General features: G+C 41.5%; 1 protein-coding gene across 3 annotated transcripts in view; it reads left to right on the top strand.

The window, feature by feature from the left end:
• The window catches only part of LHCGR (luteinizing hormone/choriogonadotropin receptor), a 121,523-nt gene that overhangs the window by 10,751 nt on the left and 91,462 nt on the right, over positions 1–19,310 (top strand). For all 3 annotated transcript variants that reach the window (XM_053200572.1, XM_053200571.1, XM_027072495.2), the window contains exons 2-6: positions 8,089–8,160; positions 10,090–10,164; positions 13,112–13,186; positions 15,280–15,354; positions 15,443–15,520. In XM_053200572.1, coding sequence (XP_053056547.1) covers positions 8,089–8,160; positions 10,090–10,164; positions 13,112–13,186; positions 15,280–15,354; positions 15,443–15,520 — 375 coding nt within the window. The remainder of the gene's footprint in view (positions 1–8,088; positions 8,161–10,089; positions 10,165–13,111; positions 13,187–15,279; positions 15,355–15,442; positions 15,521–19,310) is intronic.

The raw sequence follows: 19,310 nt of genomic DNA, 5'->3' as shown, positions 1-19,310 counted from the left end.
TTGAGGCTTTATTTGCAGGGCCTGAATGCAGGGCTGAGACATTTGTAGATAATGGACAGGCAAAGGGGAGGCATAGAAGATTAAGTGAAAGAAGAGTAACATGGTGGGAGTTATCAGGAAGATTAATCTGGCCCAGTTAGGGGAAAGCCAGGATAGGCTCAGAGGAAACCAACTCAAGCACTATGGAACAGTCTGGTGGAGAAAAGAATGCCCGAGAAAAGTGGCAGTGAGAAAGAAATAAAGGCTGGAAGCAAGAGACAGTATGAAGGTAGAGTCCACCAGAGACTGGGTGTTCAATGGTGGAACAGAGGAAACATTCATACAGGGTACCTGGTAAACTCTCAAATAACAGTACAAGAAAAAAAAAAAACTGAGTAGTCATTCTTGCTGAGGAGGACAGGGGAAAGAAAGAAAACCCACTCAGGTAGTCCCATGGAGGAACAAGAATTTGAGCAGCATCTTTGAAGTTTAAGACTGTGAGCACATCCCTCAAGAAACTGATGGTTCTATCAGAAGGTTAGGTTTTCACCAGAGAACCAGAGGATTGTGTAGCAGAGTGTATCAACAAACCCCCAAAGAAACAGCACTGATGTGCTTTGTTTGGTGAAGGACACAGCACAGGAACGAAGCGACCTATGTTCTAGTCCAGATTTGCCACTGAATTGCCACGTGGTTTCAGGGAAATCATTTCAGTTTTCTTAAGATTCTTCATCTATCAAGTGAGGAGCCTTTTCACCCTGAGTACTTGAGTCTAAAACAGTGTTTAAAGGAGTAGCCAAACAATGAAAACCACCTGGATGGCTTTTTTTTAATGTTTATTTATTTTTAAGACAGAAAGAGAGAGAGAGAGAGTGCACACAAGCAGGGGAGGGGCAGAGAGAGAGGGAGACAGAGAATCTGAAGTGGGCTCTGAGCTGTCAGTGCAGAGCCTGACTTGGGGCTCAAACTCACCAACTGTGAGATCATGACCTGAGCCAAAGTCCAATGCTTAACCGGCTGAGACACCCAGGCGCCCCTGGATGTACTTTTCAGAAACATTTCAAATTTTCTGATGTAAAACTGAACAAATTGCATGTCCATCTATGCTGACTTAGTATTTCAGGTAACATTGACATCTCAGCTCCCTCTAGGTAAATGCTGAAGACAAGAGGCCAATAAATGAAGACATACCCAGTAATGAAGTTACCAAGTAGATCAATGCATTTGAAAATGCAATGATTTAAAATCATTTGGAATGGGGAAAGCCATTTTTATTTCATTCCAAGATGAAAGCAGGGTTATTATAATTATTGAGCAGCTTTGAAAACAACACAGAAATTCTTAAGTCTCTATTCTATTTAGAACAAGTTCTTATGTAAAAAATACAAAAACATTAATATTCTTTTTAAATAAAGCAATGCTTCCCTCTCCCATTTCAATGAGTTCATTAGGCAAAAAGGCTTTGAGTGTCTCTGATTTCTGTCTTTTTTCCCTCCTTCTGATTTTATAGCATTTTAAAATTCAGGGTGTATAGCTCTAGCAATAAACTAATTGTCTGTGAAAGACGGATGGATGTTTGTAGCTTTCTTAAATCGATAATATAGATGGCTTTTCTAAACAATTAGGGGGAAGTGAATAAAAATATTTCACTTCTGCTGTGCTGGGCAGAAGGATAGGTAAAGGCTCTGTCTGACAAGATGACCTAGAACTCCACCCAGTCTTTGGGGAGTCCAGACTGCTGCAGGACATTTTCCCTGGCTCTCATCTTCCTCTGGCCCTGCTCAGCCTGTGTGCTTCAGAAAGTGGTCCTGCCCTGGAAACCCTTATGCAATCCAAGCTCTTAAAAACCAAGGGGAGGTGGGGAACCTACAGTCCTAATTGGCTTCATGCAATACCTATCTTTAAAAGGAGAGAGTATGTCAATTGAACTCTATTTTCCCTTCACCTAGGGAGTTTGCTATTTAAAGGTACCTTCCACGGAATTATTTTGTAGAACAAAGAATCTTTTGAAAATGCAAATGTATCCCAATTGATAAGTTTTTATAAGCAAGGATTTCTAAATCTTGTGTTTCACTGAAGGAGGACACAACCCTCCAGACTGAAATTCTCCAGCTAACTTTATTTGAGGGTTCATTAACAAGCCAGTGAGTAGACAAACGGGCTCCTACCAAGGTCATCTGTGTTATTAAACTCAGAAGAAAAAAGTCAGAGGGTGTCAAGCCCCACCCTTGAGTATTCCAGAGGCCCTAGGAACAATTAAGGAGGACCTGATAATGTGGCATTATCCCTCTTCAAGGTGACTGAGTTTATGTGAGTGCTATTTGCTTATCTGTAAACTGTCCCCTGGTGCTGATTTCTGACACAGAGTGTATTGGTGACTTGGCAATTGGGGTTGGCTGGGAAGGGGAGTGAGTCTGAAAGAGTGGATGGGAAGGAGCTCTGAAAGTGGGATGGCCCTTCTGACCAGTCCCACCTTGAGGCAAAGAGGCCAAGTCTGGACCCTGCATTGGCCAGTCACTGGATGCATGCTGCCCAGGAGAGAAAATGTGATCTTGGGTGACGTGGCAATCTTTGGCTGAGGGTAATTCCAGGGGAGCAACTCAGCCAGTAACTTCAAGCTGCCCCCTCTCCCAGCCTCTGGGGGAATAAGTGCCTCAGTCCTGAAGGGTGATTTTGGCAGCCCACCACAGCATCCTCTATGAGAACTAACCCAAATGTACTGGCAGCCTCAGCACAGAGTCTCCATCTGTGCCAGGGGCCCAGTTTGAAAGTCAGAACCTAGCAGTGAGAGATACCAGGTTGAACCTAACCAGATAGCAACTAGGAACTGTTCTGGGTTAGCAGTGTCTTCTAAGAGTCAGGAATGTAGGAATCAGGATCTGATGACTAAGGAGAAGGGTGGTCAGGGGCTCCGCTTCTAGATGGACTCTGAGGAGACCAGACAGGCTGCAGGATAAGGAATCAAGGAAAAAATAAGGACCAACATGAGGTCAGGGGGAACAAATGTAACTCAAGATACTGCAGGTGTACTCCTGCCCTCTAAATATTGTTAGGTTTAGTGTAGACAATGCAGAAAGACACAGGACTTCACCAGAGTCATGCTCAATCACAGGATCCCAGAACTAGAGTGAGTGCTTAGTTCCAATGCTAAAGGGTTGTAAAGAATGCTTCTATGTTAACTTTAACCTATAACCAGAAGGGTTGGGGGCTTGCAGACAGGATTCATGAATAAATGGAGTTTTCATAATGGATGAAACTAAGGCACACTTTGCCATCTTGTCTAAGTATTTGTTTCAACATCTGTGGCACAGGTGCTTGAGCAAAATGGGATCTGGCCATAATCCAGGTGTCACCGTGTTGTATCACCCATTCATTTAAAAATCAAAATTTTAAATGGTAAAAAGAAAGACAGGAAGGAAGGAAGGAAGGAAGGAAGGAAGGAAGGAAGGAAGGAAGAAAGGAAGGAAGGAAGGGAGGGAAGGGAGGAAAGGGAGAGAGAGAAAGCAAGAAAGCAAGCTGTGACATGTAAAAAATACGAGTATCTGGATTGGTCCACACATACATGAACTTCCTTCTCATTCACTATTTAGGAGGCAGAGAAAACTTTCTATCCCGCAAGTTCAACCTCACATTTGCCCAAGAAGCCTGGCTCTTTACCACCATCTGAGCTGCATCATTTGGAAGTGTCACACTCTTTGTCTGAGACAGAAAAGGCTCTGCCCCTCTTTTATATGTCTTTGCTTTTTGAATAGCTTTCATGCCCTTTTTTGACCCTGGACAGCAGAGCCGCTGAATTGTCCTTGCCTTTGGTCTTTTTTTTCCCAGTTCTCTCTGGCTGCTGCTCTATATCAAATCATATTGACTAGGCCTTTCCACAAGAGTTCCTGAAGTTCACACAATTCTTGGAATACATATAGGCCTAATTTCAAACACAGAAAAAAAGAAGGAAGTGGGGAGGGAAGGGAAAAAAGGGAACTCGATACATCAAAACAAAAAACTTTTCTTTTTTTGTCTCTCAGATGCAGACGGTTAAGTCAATCACACTTCTTCCTTCAAGCAACATTATCACCAGTCCATTCAAAGTCACTGTTTTCAGTTATTTATTTTACCCCCTTCTCTCATTTCCTTTCAACTCGCCATAGGCAACCATCCTAATATGTGCTTAGGTGTTTTCCCTTAAAATGTCTAATGTTTAGTGTGCATGTATTTTAATTCTGCAAGTAGGATTTCGTATCATTACTTTCTTATTGCTCTCAGCACCATGATTCTAAGGTCCACACAGGCTGTTCTCTGTGCCTTTAGACTCCTGCTTCTAACTGCTGACCTGTTAGTTAGGTATGCACTGTCCCCACTACCATTCTCACACTCAGTAACGGACACTCGGTTTGCATCCACACCCCGCCCCCCCCCCCACCATGCCACAGTGCCATGAAGAAAATCCCTACATAGGTTACCGTAAGTATCAGTGTCAGAATTTCTCTGGGGTGTATACAGGAATAGAACTGCAGGGTTATGGAGGCAGTTGTTCACATTGCTAAAAGTTTCTGGCCTCATAAAAGCACCCATCAGAGAAAGAAGCACCTTCAAAGGGAGTACATTCAAATGGTTATTGGCAACCACAGGCCACATGAACAAACGTTTAAATGCAGGAGACAGGCCTTTGAATGCTTAGAAACTGCTGCCAACTGAAGATGAATCAGGAATAAAGACATGACATCTACAAAATAAAAGTCAGTGGGAAAAACAGCTTTGGATTCATGGAACCACATTCTGCATCTCACTTCATGAGAACACATCTAGCGTCAAAAGCTCAGTACACCTGCGTCACCTCACCTGTCTCCCCATTCCCTGGCCCCCAGGCCCCTTCCTCCCCCCAGTCACATCCACACAGCTACCCACTGTTTGCTCAGTGGCTCCTTTCTGGTAGGAACTTTATTTTTACTCTCATCACTACTGCCTTTCCTGAGCTGCAGCATCAACGTCAACTGCAAAATTTCATCTTGCACCAGGGCTGTTCTGTAGTCACTGGGGACGGTCAGTGCATGAGCTACAGCTTCTCTCACTTCTGTCCAGCCTTTGCTCCTCATCCCTCATCCCTACATCAATCAAAAGCTCAGGCAACCTCCCTGGTCAAATCTGAGCCAAGTGCTCTCCTGGGAACCACACCATACTCCCTTTTGGATGGGGAGGCTGCCTGCTGAGAGGCTCCAGCTTCTGGCTTCCATTTGCATGAATAAACAGCTCTGAAGGGTTCGTTTTAAGCTTTTATGTAAACACTCTCCGAAATATGTTCTGCACTGCATTATCCCTAGCAATAAAGATTCTGGAATCAGAATTTGGCTGTCAGTTTTATTGATGTTGCATGGGGTACAGTAGAATACAGCTTTCTCTTCTGGAAATTTATTGACTTGGCAGGGCAGAGAGCAATAAAACTGTGTTTTTAATCAGTAAGCCAAGCGGACATGATTCCAGAAGAAATATAGGAAGCAAACATGCCATCGTAAGAAGATTTCTCCCCCCACTGTCCCTGTTCTTCTTGGATGCCCTGTTAAATAAGTTTGGGTATTGAACAATGTGCTTGGTGGGACTGTCTTCAAGAATAAAATCAGAGGACCCAGTTTGGATTACTTCCTCTAGGTTGCACCATCTCTAAGAGACTGTTGAGCAAAAGTATTTTTCTGAAATGAAATTTCTTTGCATTAGCCCCTGGAGAGGAACTGTTGGTAAGCTGTTTTGCAGGAGAAATTGTGAGAGTGTGGCATTTCTCCTCTCAAGAGAAACAAGGTCACAATGCCTGTCCCTCCACCTTGCTCACTGAGAGAGAATAGATAACCTGGGTATATATCAGAAGGAAATAAAATCATGAACTCTACGAGATCTCTGTATCCCATGTTCAGTATTCATAATAGCCAAGATACGGAAACAATCTGAGGGTCCTTCAATGGATGAATGGTAAATACACACACACACACACACACACACACACACACACAGAGGAATATTTTTCAGCCATAAAAAAGAAGGAAATCCTGCCATTTGTGACAGCATAGACCAACTTGGAGGGCATTATGCCAAGTGAAATAAGCCAGACAAAGACAAATACTGTATGATATCATTTATATGAAATCTAAAACAAAACAAACAAACAAACCAAAAAAAGTCAATTTCCTAGAAACAAAGAAGAGAATCATGGTTGCCAGGGGCTAGGGCGGGGGAAATGAAATATAAATCAAAGGGCACAAACTTTGGGGCACCAGGGTGGCTCAGTTGGTTAAGCATCTGACTACGGCTCAGGTCACGATCTCTCAGTCTGTAGGCTCGAGCCCCGCATTGGGTTCTGTGCTGACAGCTCAGAGCCTGGAGCCTGCTTCAGATTCTAGGTCTCACTCTCTCTCTCTCTGCCCTCACCCGCTTATACTCTCTCAATCTCTCCTCAAAAATAAATAAACATTAAAAAATGTTTTTCTAAAAGGACACAAACTTTGAGTTATAAGACTATGATCTGATTATCTAATGTACAGCATGGTAACTATAGTTAACAATATGGTTTTATATATATGAAAGCTGCTGACAGTAGAGTTTAAGTTTTTTCACCTCCTGCCTCCCAAAAAAGAAGAGTTAACTACGTGAGGTGACAGATACGTTAATTATTTTGATCTCTGTAATGATTCCACAATGCATCTGTATATCAAATCATCACATTGTACACTTTCAGTATATACAATTATATTTGTCAGTTATTCCTCAGTAAAGTTGGGAGGTAGAAAGGGACTGGGTTAGGAATCACATACTTTGGCCCAATATCTCACCATAGAAAGAACATTTTGGGCTCAGTCTACTTGCTCGTGTTACTTTGTTTGGGCTACTGAATCTCTTTGTGATCTAGTTCTTGTGCTATCAAAGGGAAATACCCAACTCATACCATTGTGTGCCTGTAAGGTTATAGGCAGGTGTGCACAGCTCATATAGCACCTTATACCATAGCAAGTCCCTTCCAAGACTGCAAGACAGCTCACTGATTAAATGCACTCATGATGCAGAAGATGTTCTTTCCTGGCAACTAAGACAGTGTGCTTCATAGACACATGAAAAGCAAGGCAGCATCTCCCACCTCCACTCTCATACTCCTGACATTGACTTCCCACCTGAAATGTCCTGGTCCCCTCACCTCCTCTCTGCCAATGCTTGGGCCAAAACACTCAACCATTGTAGATGCTTGATAAATATCAGTTGAACATTCATTCCTGCTTTGCAGACACTTTCTTCTGAGCTATCTGAACACGGGATTCCTTTAGCGCACATACATCATCCTGTTCTGCTTTTGCTATTGCTGAATAATTGCTCTTTTCTCAACTTTTAGGTAACATATAACTTTTATCTCTATTCCAGAATGCTTAGATTGTTCCTCTGGATATAGGCAAGTGCCTGAAGGAAATGCTCTATAGATGTTCTCCCAAAATGGCATGAGATGCCCATGTGATTGAACCATAGCAGCCAACTGTTCTGGTTGGGAGGAAACTGAAATTGGCTACCTGGGGAAGATGGTATGGATCAAAATAGGAACATGTTCCTAGTGAATCTTTCCTTCTCCTGCCTGCCTGGTGTCCAATTGTATTTTCACCAGTAATTTCTTTACTTTACCCAAGACAGTTTCTTTTCCATCTTCCCAACCAGGCCAATGGGGCCACCCTAGAACTATTTATCAACTATTTACTTGGTGTCAAGCCCTGTTCTTTACATGGCTTATCTTGATTAATTGTAACAACCTTGTGAAGCTGGAATTATTATTCCAATTTTATAGATGAAGAAACTGAAATAGAGGGCTTAAATAACATCCTCAGGATCACCTGTGGAGATATGAACTCCAGTGTGTCTGATCCCAAAGTTGAGCATCTTAATACAAAATAAATATCTTTGATAAAGACCAAGAGTGAGTTATGGCACATCTCTTTATTGATGTAAGTTAGAATTCTCCACCTGAAACCAGTGTCTGGAACTCTGTAGACACACACACACACACACACACACACACACACACACACATTCATGAACTTGAAAGGTACCCAGTCTTAAATATTAAACTCTTGGCTTTCCTTTTTTCTTTTCTAGATCACTCACCTATCTTCCTATCAAACTAATCCCATCTCAAGCTTTCAGAGGACTTAATGAGGTGGTGAAAATGTAAGTAAGATACTACATACCAAAAGACATTCATAATTGGAATAATTAAAACTTTTGTAAGAGAAAACATAGTTGAAAGGGGATAATTCTTCTAGAAGAGAAATTGTGTTCAAGAAACCCCAGTATTTTTATCTTTATAATACAAATAATATCTAGGGACCTTTGAAGAAAAGTACAATTTCCAAGAGTCATTAAGTTCCAGATAATTAACCTTGCTTAAATGAACTGAATGCATTTTGATAAGTGATGATAAATTTCTCACATAGAAAAGAAAATAGATTCCAATCATAAAAATCCTCCTTCTGCTACAGCAGTTATTCCCTTGTGTCACATTTTTAGATAACACCCACACAGAAGAAAATGTGTTGGAGGTTTATTGTGCATCAGAAGACAATCTTTATACCTAAAATAGAAGATGTGTATGACAGACACACAGTATTTAGAGCTGTATTGATAAAAGGCCTTTATCAAAAGTATAAAGCAACCTGATAATACAGTGTGATCGCATATTTCTGTCAGATGTCAATTCAACCCATTCTCCCTGGCTCTCAGCTGCCAGGGCATAAGACACCATGCATGAGAGGGAACTTTCTCAGGAATCCAGTATTCCAGCATCCTCCTTAACGTTAGTCTGAGTGAAAGGACCTCAAAGGCCATTTAGTTCCTAAAGAGCATCTCTGATCTTAACAATTCACTGGGCTTTTGAAGCAGATTTACATCTGTAAAGCAGATGAAGATACGGCATCATCAATCCTAGCTCCTTGGGGAAACTTGGACTGCTCTTTAGGGTACCAATACGCAATGGGGATATTAAAAATAATTCCTCAACACATAGATGTCAGTCTCCTTGAGCCTAACCCTTATTCTTCTGCTCCCAAGTTTAAATGTTGAGCTTTGATAACTTAATGCATTAAGACCTCCTCATGAGAAAAGTAGCCACAGCTAAATAAACAAACCATTAGGTAGGAATGAAATGAATCCGTCCAGCAACAATCCATTACTGTGTTGCTCATAAAAGACATTAACTGCCTTAGGCTCAGTCTTTCTGTGGGCTAAAGCTCTCAAGTCTGAAGGCTTCAGTGAATGTTAACCTTAGAAACACTCAAATGTACAATTTGTGAATTTGAGACTTTTTTCTCAGCTGGTAGCAAATGGTAGCTTATGGTGGAATTTTAGGGTAACATTGATATTACCTGCATGCTTGAGATGGTATATGGCAAAGCTGGGCCCTTTATGTTCATGTCTTTAAAAAAAAAAAGCCATCCATTAATCCATTCATTCATTGATACTCTACGTACCAGGCAATATCAAATTGCCACAGATTCAGAAGTGAATAAGACATACTCCTTGTCCTCAATTTGCTAAAAGAATGAGAAGAACAGCCAAAGAAATAGACACAACCTAAAAAGGACACTACGTGCGGAAGTTGACCACCTTGCAATTACCTCAGAGCAGGATTTTGGGAAAAGCGTAAAGAGTTATGAAACAATGAATGTAACCCAAATTAAAACCTCACTAGGATGATGGAATTGGGAATCCAGACATCCAGATCCCGGTCCTGAGCCTTCCCATAAGCACTATTTGCCTCTCCTCTGAGTCTCAATTTCCAAAGCTGTAACACAAGGGAATCTGACTAGATTTCCTCAAAAGACCTGTCCACTTCTAACAAACTGTGACTCTTGAGTCATAAGATAAACAAGAAAAAAAAACCTGTCACATAAACAGGGGTTACTGAAACCCGCATTTCAACAGCACCTGGGTTACAGATGCCCATCAGTGCTTCTAAAGGGAGATGGCAGCACTTGATGATAGGAGGACAACTTAAGGCATCCCACTGGAGCCCCCAGTTGTTGGGTCACACCCATAGCTTATTATTATGCAGACATGGTCATTTCTTTCATGTTTCTTCCCTTTTTTTCTCTCCCCTAGTGAAATCTCTCAGAGTGATTCTCTGGAAAAGATAGAAGCTAATGCCTTTGACAACCTCCTCAATTTGTCTGAAATGTAAGCATCAGCTAACACATAGTTTATTGCTGTACACTATTACCCTCGCTGGCTGGAGCCTACTCGGTATTTGTATTCAAGCATCCACTGCTAGGAATCCAAGAGGAAAAGACTGCAGCAATTACTAGGTCTGGGCAGGCACTAATTTCTCTCACTGCAGTGGCCTGAAGGTTGCCATGGTGACAACTGCTTCTCCCTGGGAGCTGTATAAACTCTGAAACATCAGAACACAAAGTTGGAAATTAAAATTGACATTGTGGAGTCCTGCCAAGTAGCTCTTACCTTATGGAAGGGAGGGTACGAAGTACTTGGGGTAGTGGGAAAATCTGAAAGGGAGCTTAGAGATCATGAATTAGTACATTGGGGAGTGTTTGGACATCTTCATTTAATCAGTAAATGATTCTTGGAAACCAACCATGTAAAAGCCCTGTGTGGGACATATGTATGTGTTTGTTATTCTTCCTGTGATGTGTTAGAATTGATTCTTAAAAAGAGTTCTTTCCAAATTATCATTTTCCTCCAATTTACAAAAAAAGATGGGTGAAGACTGGCTCAATTCAGTTTTCAGGTGATGAACCTACAACCCAAAGAGTTTAACTGACTTGTCTGATGTCACACAGCAAGTTAGTGCTAGAGCTAGGGCTAGAAATTGGTTCGTGTAACTCCTAAGCCAGGCTTCTTACTGCTGCCTTGTTTGGCTCAAACCTGAGCTTGTACAAACTTCACCTGCACAGGAGTTTTGAAAGTTAAGGGAAGGGGAAGGATGTTAACAACAAACATTTTCTGCACACTTGTGCCTGGCATTTATTTCCTCAAGGTTGTATGAATCCTCACAGCTACCCTGCAAAGTAGGGTAATTATCCCTTTTGTTCAGGGGGAGGAATGGAGGTTCAGAGGGTCAGTAATTTGACCAGTGTGGCACCATAGACAATGGCAGAGATGAGATTCCACCCCAGCCTCTCTTTCTCCAAAGCTTATGTATTTTCCACTACACTACAAGGCCTCCCTATGAATGGTCCAATTAGCAATTATCTGAAGAGAATAATTGATTGATAAGTATGTGACTACCCGCCACATGTCCAACCAAGGGTCACATGCTGCTGGAATACAGAGGAGGTAAAATACAAATCTTCCCCAGGAGATGACATTATAGTCAGGGAGGTGAGCCTAACTCACCAACCAATTATGGGGAAATCTAAAATAGTGGGTATTCAAATGTAGATTTATAGTCTGGGCTTGGCTATGAAGTAGAATTGGGGGTTGGGGGAGGAGAGAGGAGGTCATTACCATTATAGATGACAGTCCTATCCCAGACCTCAAAATCTGTAGTTTTAACAGACTTCCCAAGTGATACAGAAGCACAGCTTATACTGTGAACCACCAGAACAGTTAAGATAAATAAATTGCTTGTGATGCAACAGAAAGAAAAATAAAATGCTCTAACGGAAAATTTATGGACTTTTCCCAGGGAAGGCCCTGAGACTAAGATGTTAGCTCCATACAGGCTCTTTTTGTTGACAGCTGTATCCCCAGTACCTAAAATAATGCCTGACACATGTAGGTGCTTAGTAAATGTTTGTTGAATGAGTGGTTTAAGGTCAGACCACCAAAAATCTTTAAGAGGTAAAAGTTCCTTCCATCCTACCCACATGGCCCATGACTGCTTGACTAAGTTGTTGTAAAAATAATTACAACAAAACATTACTCACCCCTAAAGAAATTGAATAGACATAAAAGTTGGAAACAGGCACCAATGGTGGGTAACTATAGTAACGGGTAATGAACACTAGTCTCAGAGTCAGAAAAACTGAGTTCACTTCCAAGTTGTACTACTTCTCAACTGTGTGACTAGATACAAATCATTCAACACCCTGATTTCACCAACTATCATAATAACTGTTAACACTGGTTAACAATTACTGTTAACCAGTAATTGTGAACCAGACACACACACATTTACTCCTCAAAAACTACCCTATGAGGAAACCGAGCTTTAAATGATGTAACCAAGGTCATATAATCAGTAAAACCAAGATAAAACCAGGCTGACTCCAGAGCCCATCTACCTAACCAATACACTATATTTTCTCTATAGAACTAGAGCAATTATCATTTCTTTGAGTGGTCATTGCATGGGGAAAGAGAATCAAAGGCATTGACTAGCCTTTTATTTAATCCAAAGTAGACAGGCAACTGTGGCTACTTCTCAAAGGGTCAAAGTCACTGGAGAAGTAGGGAGAAGGGCAACCACACCACCGTGGAGTTATGGCTGTACTTACATACTGTACAAGGCCTAGCCTCATACATTATCTCTACCTATTCTATTACTCACTACGTAGCAACCTCTGAGGTAGGAAGAACGCATATTATTATTCTAGTTTTATGGAAGGGCACACTAGCTCAGGAAAGTTAGGAGGCTGGGTATCACCACACAACAAATTATTTATAGAAGCGGTATAAAATCCCCAAATCCAAGCCCCTGGATTGATCCAAAGACTGAATGCCCATCTGGATAACTGGCAGTGCACCTGACAGCCCAACATGAAGAGGACCAGTCTGCCTGTAAGGGAGAGTAGCCAATTTGCTCATCTGTCCTGGGAGTGGAATCTCCCATCACCCCCTAGTGCGTGGGCTCCACTGTAGGGCAGGACCTACTTGGCCAGGAGTCCTGGAAGTTGGTGCTGCTTCATAGAGTGGGGTGGAACAGACTGCCAGCTATGGTATTTACACCTGCCCCAGCAAGAGGATGAGAGCAGAGCTTCCTGGCAAGAACCATTTGGGTCCCACCATGCAATTTCCATCCCCAGGCTCTTAGGAGCTCCTCTCAAACCTATGAAAGTCACTTGATTTTTGTTGGTGCCGTTTTCAGCCAGCATCCTCTGGTGATCATGGTCTTGTGCATTCCAAACAATACACATCTGTTAAACTGCTGCCTCTCTCTTTACAGACTGATCCAGAACACCAAAAACCTGGTGTACATCGAGCCTGGAGCATTTAGAAATCTGCCCCGGTTAAAATACCTGTGAGGATTTCTCCTTTTTGAGAAACTGGAAGGGAAGTTGGGCATCTGATGAAAATCAAAACAATTAAAAGATTGGAAAGAATTTTTTTAACTATATACTTAGCAGTATTTGCATGTCTGCTTTCAGCCTTCTGATTAAGATTTAATCAGCATTTCTTGTCAGCCACCAGGCTGGGTGCTTCCAAATCCATTTAACCGGCTCCTGACCTTTTCACTCTCCAAAAAACACACGAGAAGAATATCACCCCCTTTGCAATGGTTTTCAAAACTAACAGTGGGGTTGGGGGGTCATGACACTTTAGAGAAAAGGATAAATCAGAAACTCTAAGGTGAGGTGATGATGGAGACAGAGCTCAGATGAAAGTGGAAAAGGCAATTCTAATTTGACACCCATCCCTAATGAAGAATTATTGATTCCTTCACCTCATTTGTTCATTTATTCAATAAGTAAAAACTTCTTACGTATTGCCTTGAAGTAGGCGTTGTGCCATGTAAATGAAATCATTATGTTCTATTTCTATTTCCCTTTAAATCTTATTAAGTCTACTAGTTACAATTATAAATTGAGTACCACTATAACCCAGCAGACTCACTGCCTTGCCAGCAAAATCAAAACTCCTGAAACTTGATACAATCTATAAATTGATCACTATGGATCTTCTCACATGCCAACCAATCACTTGTTCACACAGAAAAATTTAAAGCCCCCTAACATAGATGTTCTCTCACTCTTTTTCCTGATAAGTTAAATTTCATAAAATCTTCAGAAGATGGAAGTTCACAACCCCCACCACCTCAAAAAAAAAAAAAAATTGGAGAGGGAGGAAGGACATCTCTCTGGGTCTGTGTTCCATGCCATCTGTACAGTCTCGCCCTGGGGCCTCCTCCAGGGGCTGCTGCAGGCACTAGCATGGCTCCTTTGGCAGTTCAAACACTGGATGATTCCCAGCCCAGGTGTTCTGCTTTTCCAGGCCTCTGATGGTCTGCAGGAGACATAAGCATCTGCAGTATCAACCACGTTGGGAAAAACATAAGAAAATCCCAGAACCAAATTTGCCCACTATAGTCCCTTTTTTACCCCCCTGAAGAGTGATATTCCCCCAACCCCAGTACACATTGCTGTCTAAGCTGCACTGCCATCACTAGCCGTAAACAGGGCAAGGATTCAGTGCAGTCTGGAATTACAGATAAGAAGGAGAATCAGAAAGAACCAAAGAGAAACCTGGCTCCCTTTCTTCCATTGCCACCAGAGTGCCAGGCAGTTCATATCAGTTTCTTCAGTCTATGATGGGTGAATTTAAAACTTGTTTAGGGGAGGGGTGCCTGGGTGGCTCAGTCAATTAAGCATCCAAGTTTGAGCCCCGCAGCCCAAAAAAAAAACTCAGGGGCAATCCAGATTCCTGGATTCCTCTAAAGAAGTCCCACTCTTGTGTAGTAAAATATCCTTCAATTTGACCTATCACTGAACCCTCTCTCTTCTTTGAAGTTTAAACAAAAGGTAGGAGGAAGAAGAGTCTTGAGTAGCTCCAATAACCAAAAGAATGTTCAATGATTTCAATAAGTTATAAGAAAAACTCCATGAACCAGTAGGTAGCTAAATAAAAAACAAAGATTTTTAATAATGAGGGATATGGATCTCTCACATGGAGATTAATATTCCTAAAATCTTTGAGTTAAAACCTATTCAAAAGTAGAGGGATGCTTTCCAGAACTATCAAGAGCAAATTACCGAAAAGGAATGGAATGGAATACAATAGAAAAATGCAACTGATACAATAGGAAAAGACAGGCTGGAAACATAAATGTAAATGAAAAAGAAAATATAAATGAAAAACATAAATGTAAAAGTATAGTCCCAGCCCCTAGATCTTTAAATAGGAGCCTTACAGCAACTTCTCCCATAGTGTTAGGGGCTTTAAAATTCTGACAACCTTCAACAGCTAAAAGTGCTACCAATAAAGTCAAACTCAATATTTTTTTAATTTAAAAATAGTCTTTGCAAAGTGCCTTTCTACTGCTTTTACCTTTATGCCTTAATAACAATCACTTTTATTCATTCTCTGCCCACATCCCCACCCTGCCCCCAATCACAGGAGCATCTGTAACACAGGCATCCAAGAGCTTCCAGATGTTACGAAGATCTTCTCCTCCGAATTTAATTTCATTCTGTAAGTACCAGGCTGATTGCTATGCATAGCAGTTTCCTATTTGAAGCTAAAATTTGGAAAGTAAATATTTCTCATTTTATTCCTCAAGGGAAATTTGTGATAACTTACACATAACCACCATACCAGGAAATGCTTTTCAAGGGATGAATAACGAATCCATAACACTGTGAGTAAACTCCCAGATTCACGTTCTGCCATACAGGCTCCTGCTATTCTCACTTCTAGCTTGAGGTAAGCTCTTTCTCATCTTTTACCACATTCCTCATTCACTGGTAAGTCTTTATGACCTAAAATGCTAAGGGTGAGAGTAGTTGCATGGGATTACAGCTGGGTCATGTGTTCACACAACAACCAACTGACCCATTCAGTTTAAAGTTAATGAGATGGACCCTGAGGACTTACAGTGACCAAATTTCCAACTGATGAAATTGTTTGTTGCATCATTGGAATGCTCTAAAGCTGGGAAGAGACAGCCTGGAGGGAAATGGCTGCCCTCATGCAAAGAGCACAGAAATTTCAAGTTTCAAATGAGAAGAGTTTGGAAAGACATTCTCCAAGTAGGTAGAATAGTTGATTGAGAGAGCCTGCATTCACTCACTCACTCTCTCTTTCTCTCTCTCCAATGTTTTACTTTGCTTCTGAGGAGCACCATCTATACCCATTCCCTACATCCCTTAATACTTGAAAATAATGTCTTTTTATTTGACAATCACGCATCAGGTTACCAGGCTCACAGGCCCTATTCCTTTGATTCTCTTTCCTAAGGCATTGTTATTCAAAGTATGACTCATGGACCAGCAGCTACTGCATCTTCTAAGAGCCAATTAGACATGCAGACTCTCATGACTCAGAACTACAGACTTGGAATCTGCAAGTTCCCAAGTGATATGCATGCACATAAAGTTTAAACGGCACTGCACTAAGATAACCCAACTTATTATCTTCCACTGTTCATCTGCCTGACTTCCTTCCCTCTGGGATCCCTGCCATCTTCTCCTAGGGCACTCACCTTTGCCCCACCATTCAGAAGAAGAAATCTGGGTACCACATCTCCCTTATATCCAAAGCCCAGTGACCCATATTCAATTCTTCTCCCCACATTCATATCCCTCTCACTTTTTCTGCTTTGGTTACAGCCCAAAGCAGGGCTATACTGAGTCAATAAATGAGCTTGCCCTTAAAGAAAGAGCATGCATTGGATGACCCCAAAATGAGGAGGTAGTTGTGAAGCAAGAGAAAAAACATCTCAAAGGAGTCTCTTTTATATCATGGATTCTAAATATTGGTATCAATGTACATTGCATTTGTATAGAAATTTTTACTTTGTGTAGATATAATTCCACACATATAATTGTCATATTACAAAGCTGTAGCCAATGCAGCTCCAACTCAGAGTATTCAGAGTACTGCAATCAAAGAATACAGAGCAAAAACCAAAAAAAAATTTTTTTTTCAAGATAAATTCTTTATGTGCAGCCCTTGAATGCCAGGGAAGAGACAGGAGATAGGAAATCCTAGAAAATCTTCTCTATAGTCTTTCTGCTCCTCCACTTTCCTCACATACTACAGCTCTTACAGCTCTTTATAAAGTATTTCCAACTCACTGCTGAATGTATCAAGAAGTATTCATTTATCGTGTCCCCTGTGAGAGACCAACCAAAAACTGAGTGGGGAATTACTACATGTCTCAGGATTTAGGGTCTTCCTATGTCTTTATTTAGAACACAAAAGATGTAAGATCCATGTCCCTAAGAAGCTCAGAATCTCAACTATGAGGAAAAGGAGAAAATATGGGGCAAATATGAAATAAGGAAAAAATGATACAAACTAGTAGATATTCACTGTGAGAGTTTGTATTACACAGAAATGAGAAGTCTTGGAGAAGTCCTCTTGGGCTGGAGAAATCAGAGACAGCTGCATGGTGGAGATGAGACTTGAGTTAGACCTCATAGTATCAGTAACAATTATATGGGTAAATGTGACAATAGCAGCTAATATTTATACAGCACTTAGTAAATGCCTGCACTGTTTTTAACTACTTTTTAAAAACTCATTTGGGGCGCCTGGGTGGCTTGGTTGGTTAAGCGTCCGACTTCGGCTCAGGTCATAATCTCACGGTCCGTGAGTTCGAGCCCCGCGTCGGGCTCTGTGCTGACAGCTCAGAGCCTGGAGCCTGTTTCAGATTCTGTGTCTCCCTCTCTCTCTGCCCCTCCCCTGTTCATGCTCTGTCTCTCTCTGTCTCAAAAATAAATAAACATTAAAAAAAAATTTAAAAAAAAACTCATTTACATCTCACAACAACCCTATGAGGTAGGGCTTTTAGGTGTGGAAACCAAGGCACTATGAGGTTAAGTGATTTGCCCAAGGTCAAGACTTAGACCCAGTCTGTCTTTAGAATCACAATCTTAACCATTATGTGGTCCCACATACCAAGAAAAGGGGAGCGAGTGGTCCCAGTGAGGGGATAGCATGAGCAAAAGCACGGCTGTGGAAAAAAGGAAAACAAGATGAGTCTTACTTATTGGGAATAAATGTCCAGCTAAAGAAACAGGAAATAGGTTTAGATAAATGGCAGGGGTGGAAGGGAAATTGGATTACTGAGTCTTGAAAGCTGGGATACAGGATTAAAAGCTAAGAAGTAACTCTGATAAAAGTAGTAAGAAGAAGAAACCACCCAACAGAGTAGCCTTTATTCAAACATCACAAATGTTCAAGACTCCCTTTGAGTTTGACCTAAATCTAAAAATAATCAGGAACCAATTGGCACTCCTTCCAAGTAAACATGCAGCCATTGGAATGAAGTGGAAATGGAATGAAAGGACAGAAGATGTGGAGAATGATCAACACGGAAACAAATGTTAGGATGATCCACAGGATTCTGTGAGCTCCTAGGATGGTACCACCCTACCAAACTCAAGGAACAACCAAAGATTCCTTTCACACATCACATTTCAGCATGTGCACATGAGAGCTGCACAGTATTTTTATTATGGGGCCATTAATTTATGTTAGTTATGATTTTAAGAAGAATAGTGCCTACCAGCAGGGCATAATTGCCCCACCTCTGAAGTTAATGAGGATTGCAGATCCACCTCTCCTAGGTGGCCCCAGGGGGAGGGGGCATTGTGCTTCCATTCCTTCCTCACTCTCAGCCCTTCATCTGGAAGGGGAGCAATTAGTCATTTGCTTGGCACTTGTTCTCAGCTGAATGGGCCCTTCTGTAAGTGAAGGATCCCGTGGAGCACCCTGCTGGAAAAAGGGTATTACACTTAAAGAGGAAAGCCTTATTTTCTCAGCTATAAAGTTCAACTCCCTAATTAGAAAATAATGAAAGCAGGCCTTATCTCTTCATTATTAGTAGTATTTGAAATTTTGCTTTTTGTGGAACCTTTCCTGCCCTCCCCCCACCTAAATCTTTACCAACTGTGAGCTCATTTAATGAAAACAGAACACTTCACTTGATGCTAGAGAAGCTCAGTGGGGCTAATGCTAAAACTATGCATTATACTCTTACGTCCCTTTATAGCCACTTTGGCTTTTCATTAAATCTCCTCAAGAGGCCACCTTGAAATGTACCCCCCCACCCCCCGAGTGAGCAGGATTTGGCTGCATTGCACCACCTTTAAAATATTCTAGGTGACTGGTCATACCAGTCTCAAAAAAGAGACAACTTTGGTTCATGTCTGAACTCTACAAAGAGAAGGAAAGGTCATGGCAACTAATTCCCTAAGGCCCTTCAGAGAAAGAATGCATGGCAAAGGATGACAAGATTCCAGGTTGCACCTGTCATAAGTCACACTCAAGAGGCTGCTGGGCGTTAAGACAGAAAGCCTGGATTCTAGTCCCGGCTCTGTGTCTATGAACCTTAGTCAATTATACCACCCAGACATGCCTCTGTCTCTGTGTATCCAGTGGGATTATTAATACCTTTGGTGCAAATCCAATCGTGTCGTGTC

This window comes from Acinonyx jubatus, chromosome A3 (genome assembly GCF_027475565.1).
Source record: "Acinonyx jubatus isolate Ajub_Pintada_27869175 chromosome A3, VMU_Ajub_asm_v1.0, whole genome shotgun sequence".
NCBI classification, from domain to species: domain Eukaryota; kingdom Metazoa; phylum Chordata; class Mammalia; order Carnivora; family Felidae; genus Acinonyx; species Acinonyx jubatus.
The sequence above is the reverse complement of the archived record's forward strand: the minus strand, read 5'-3'. Positions and strand labels throughout refer to the sequence as shown.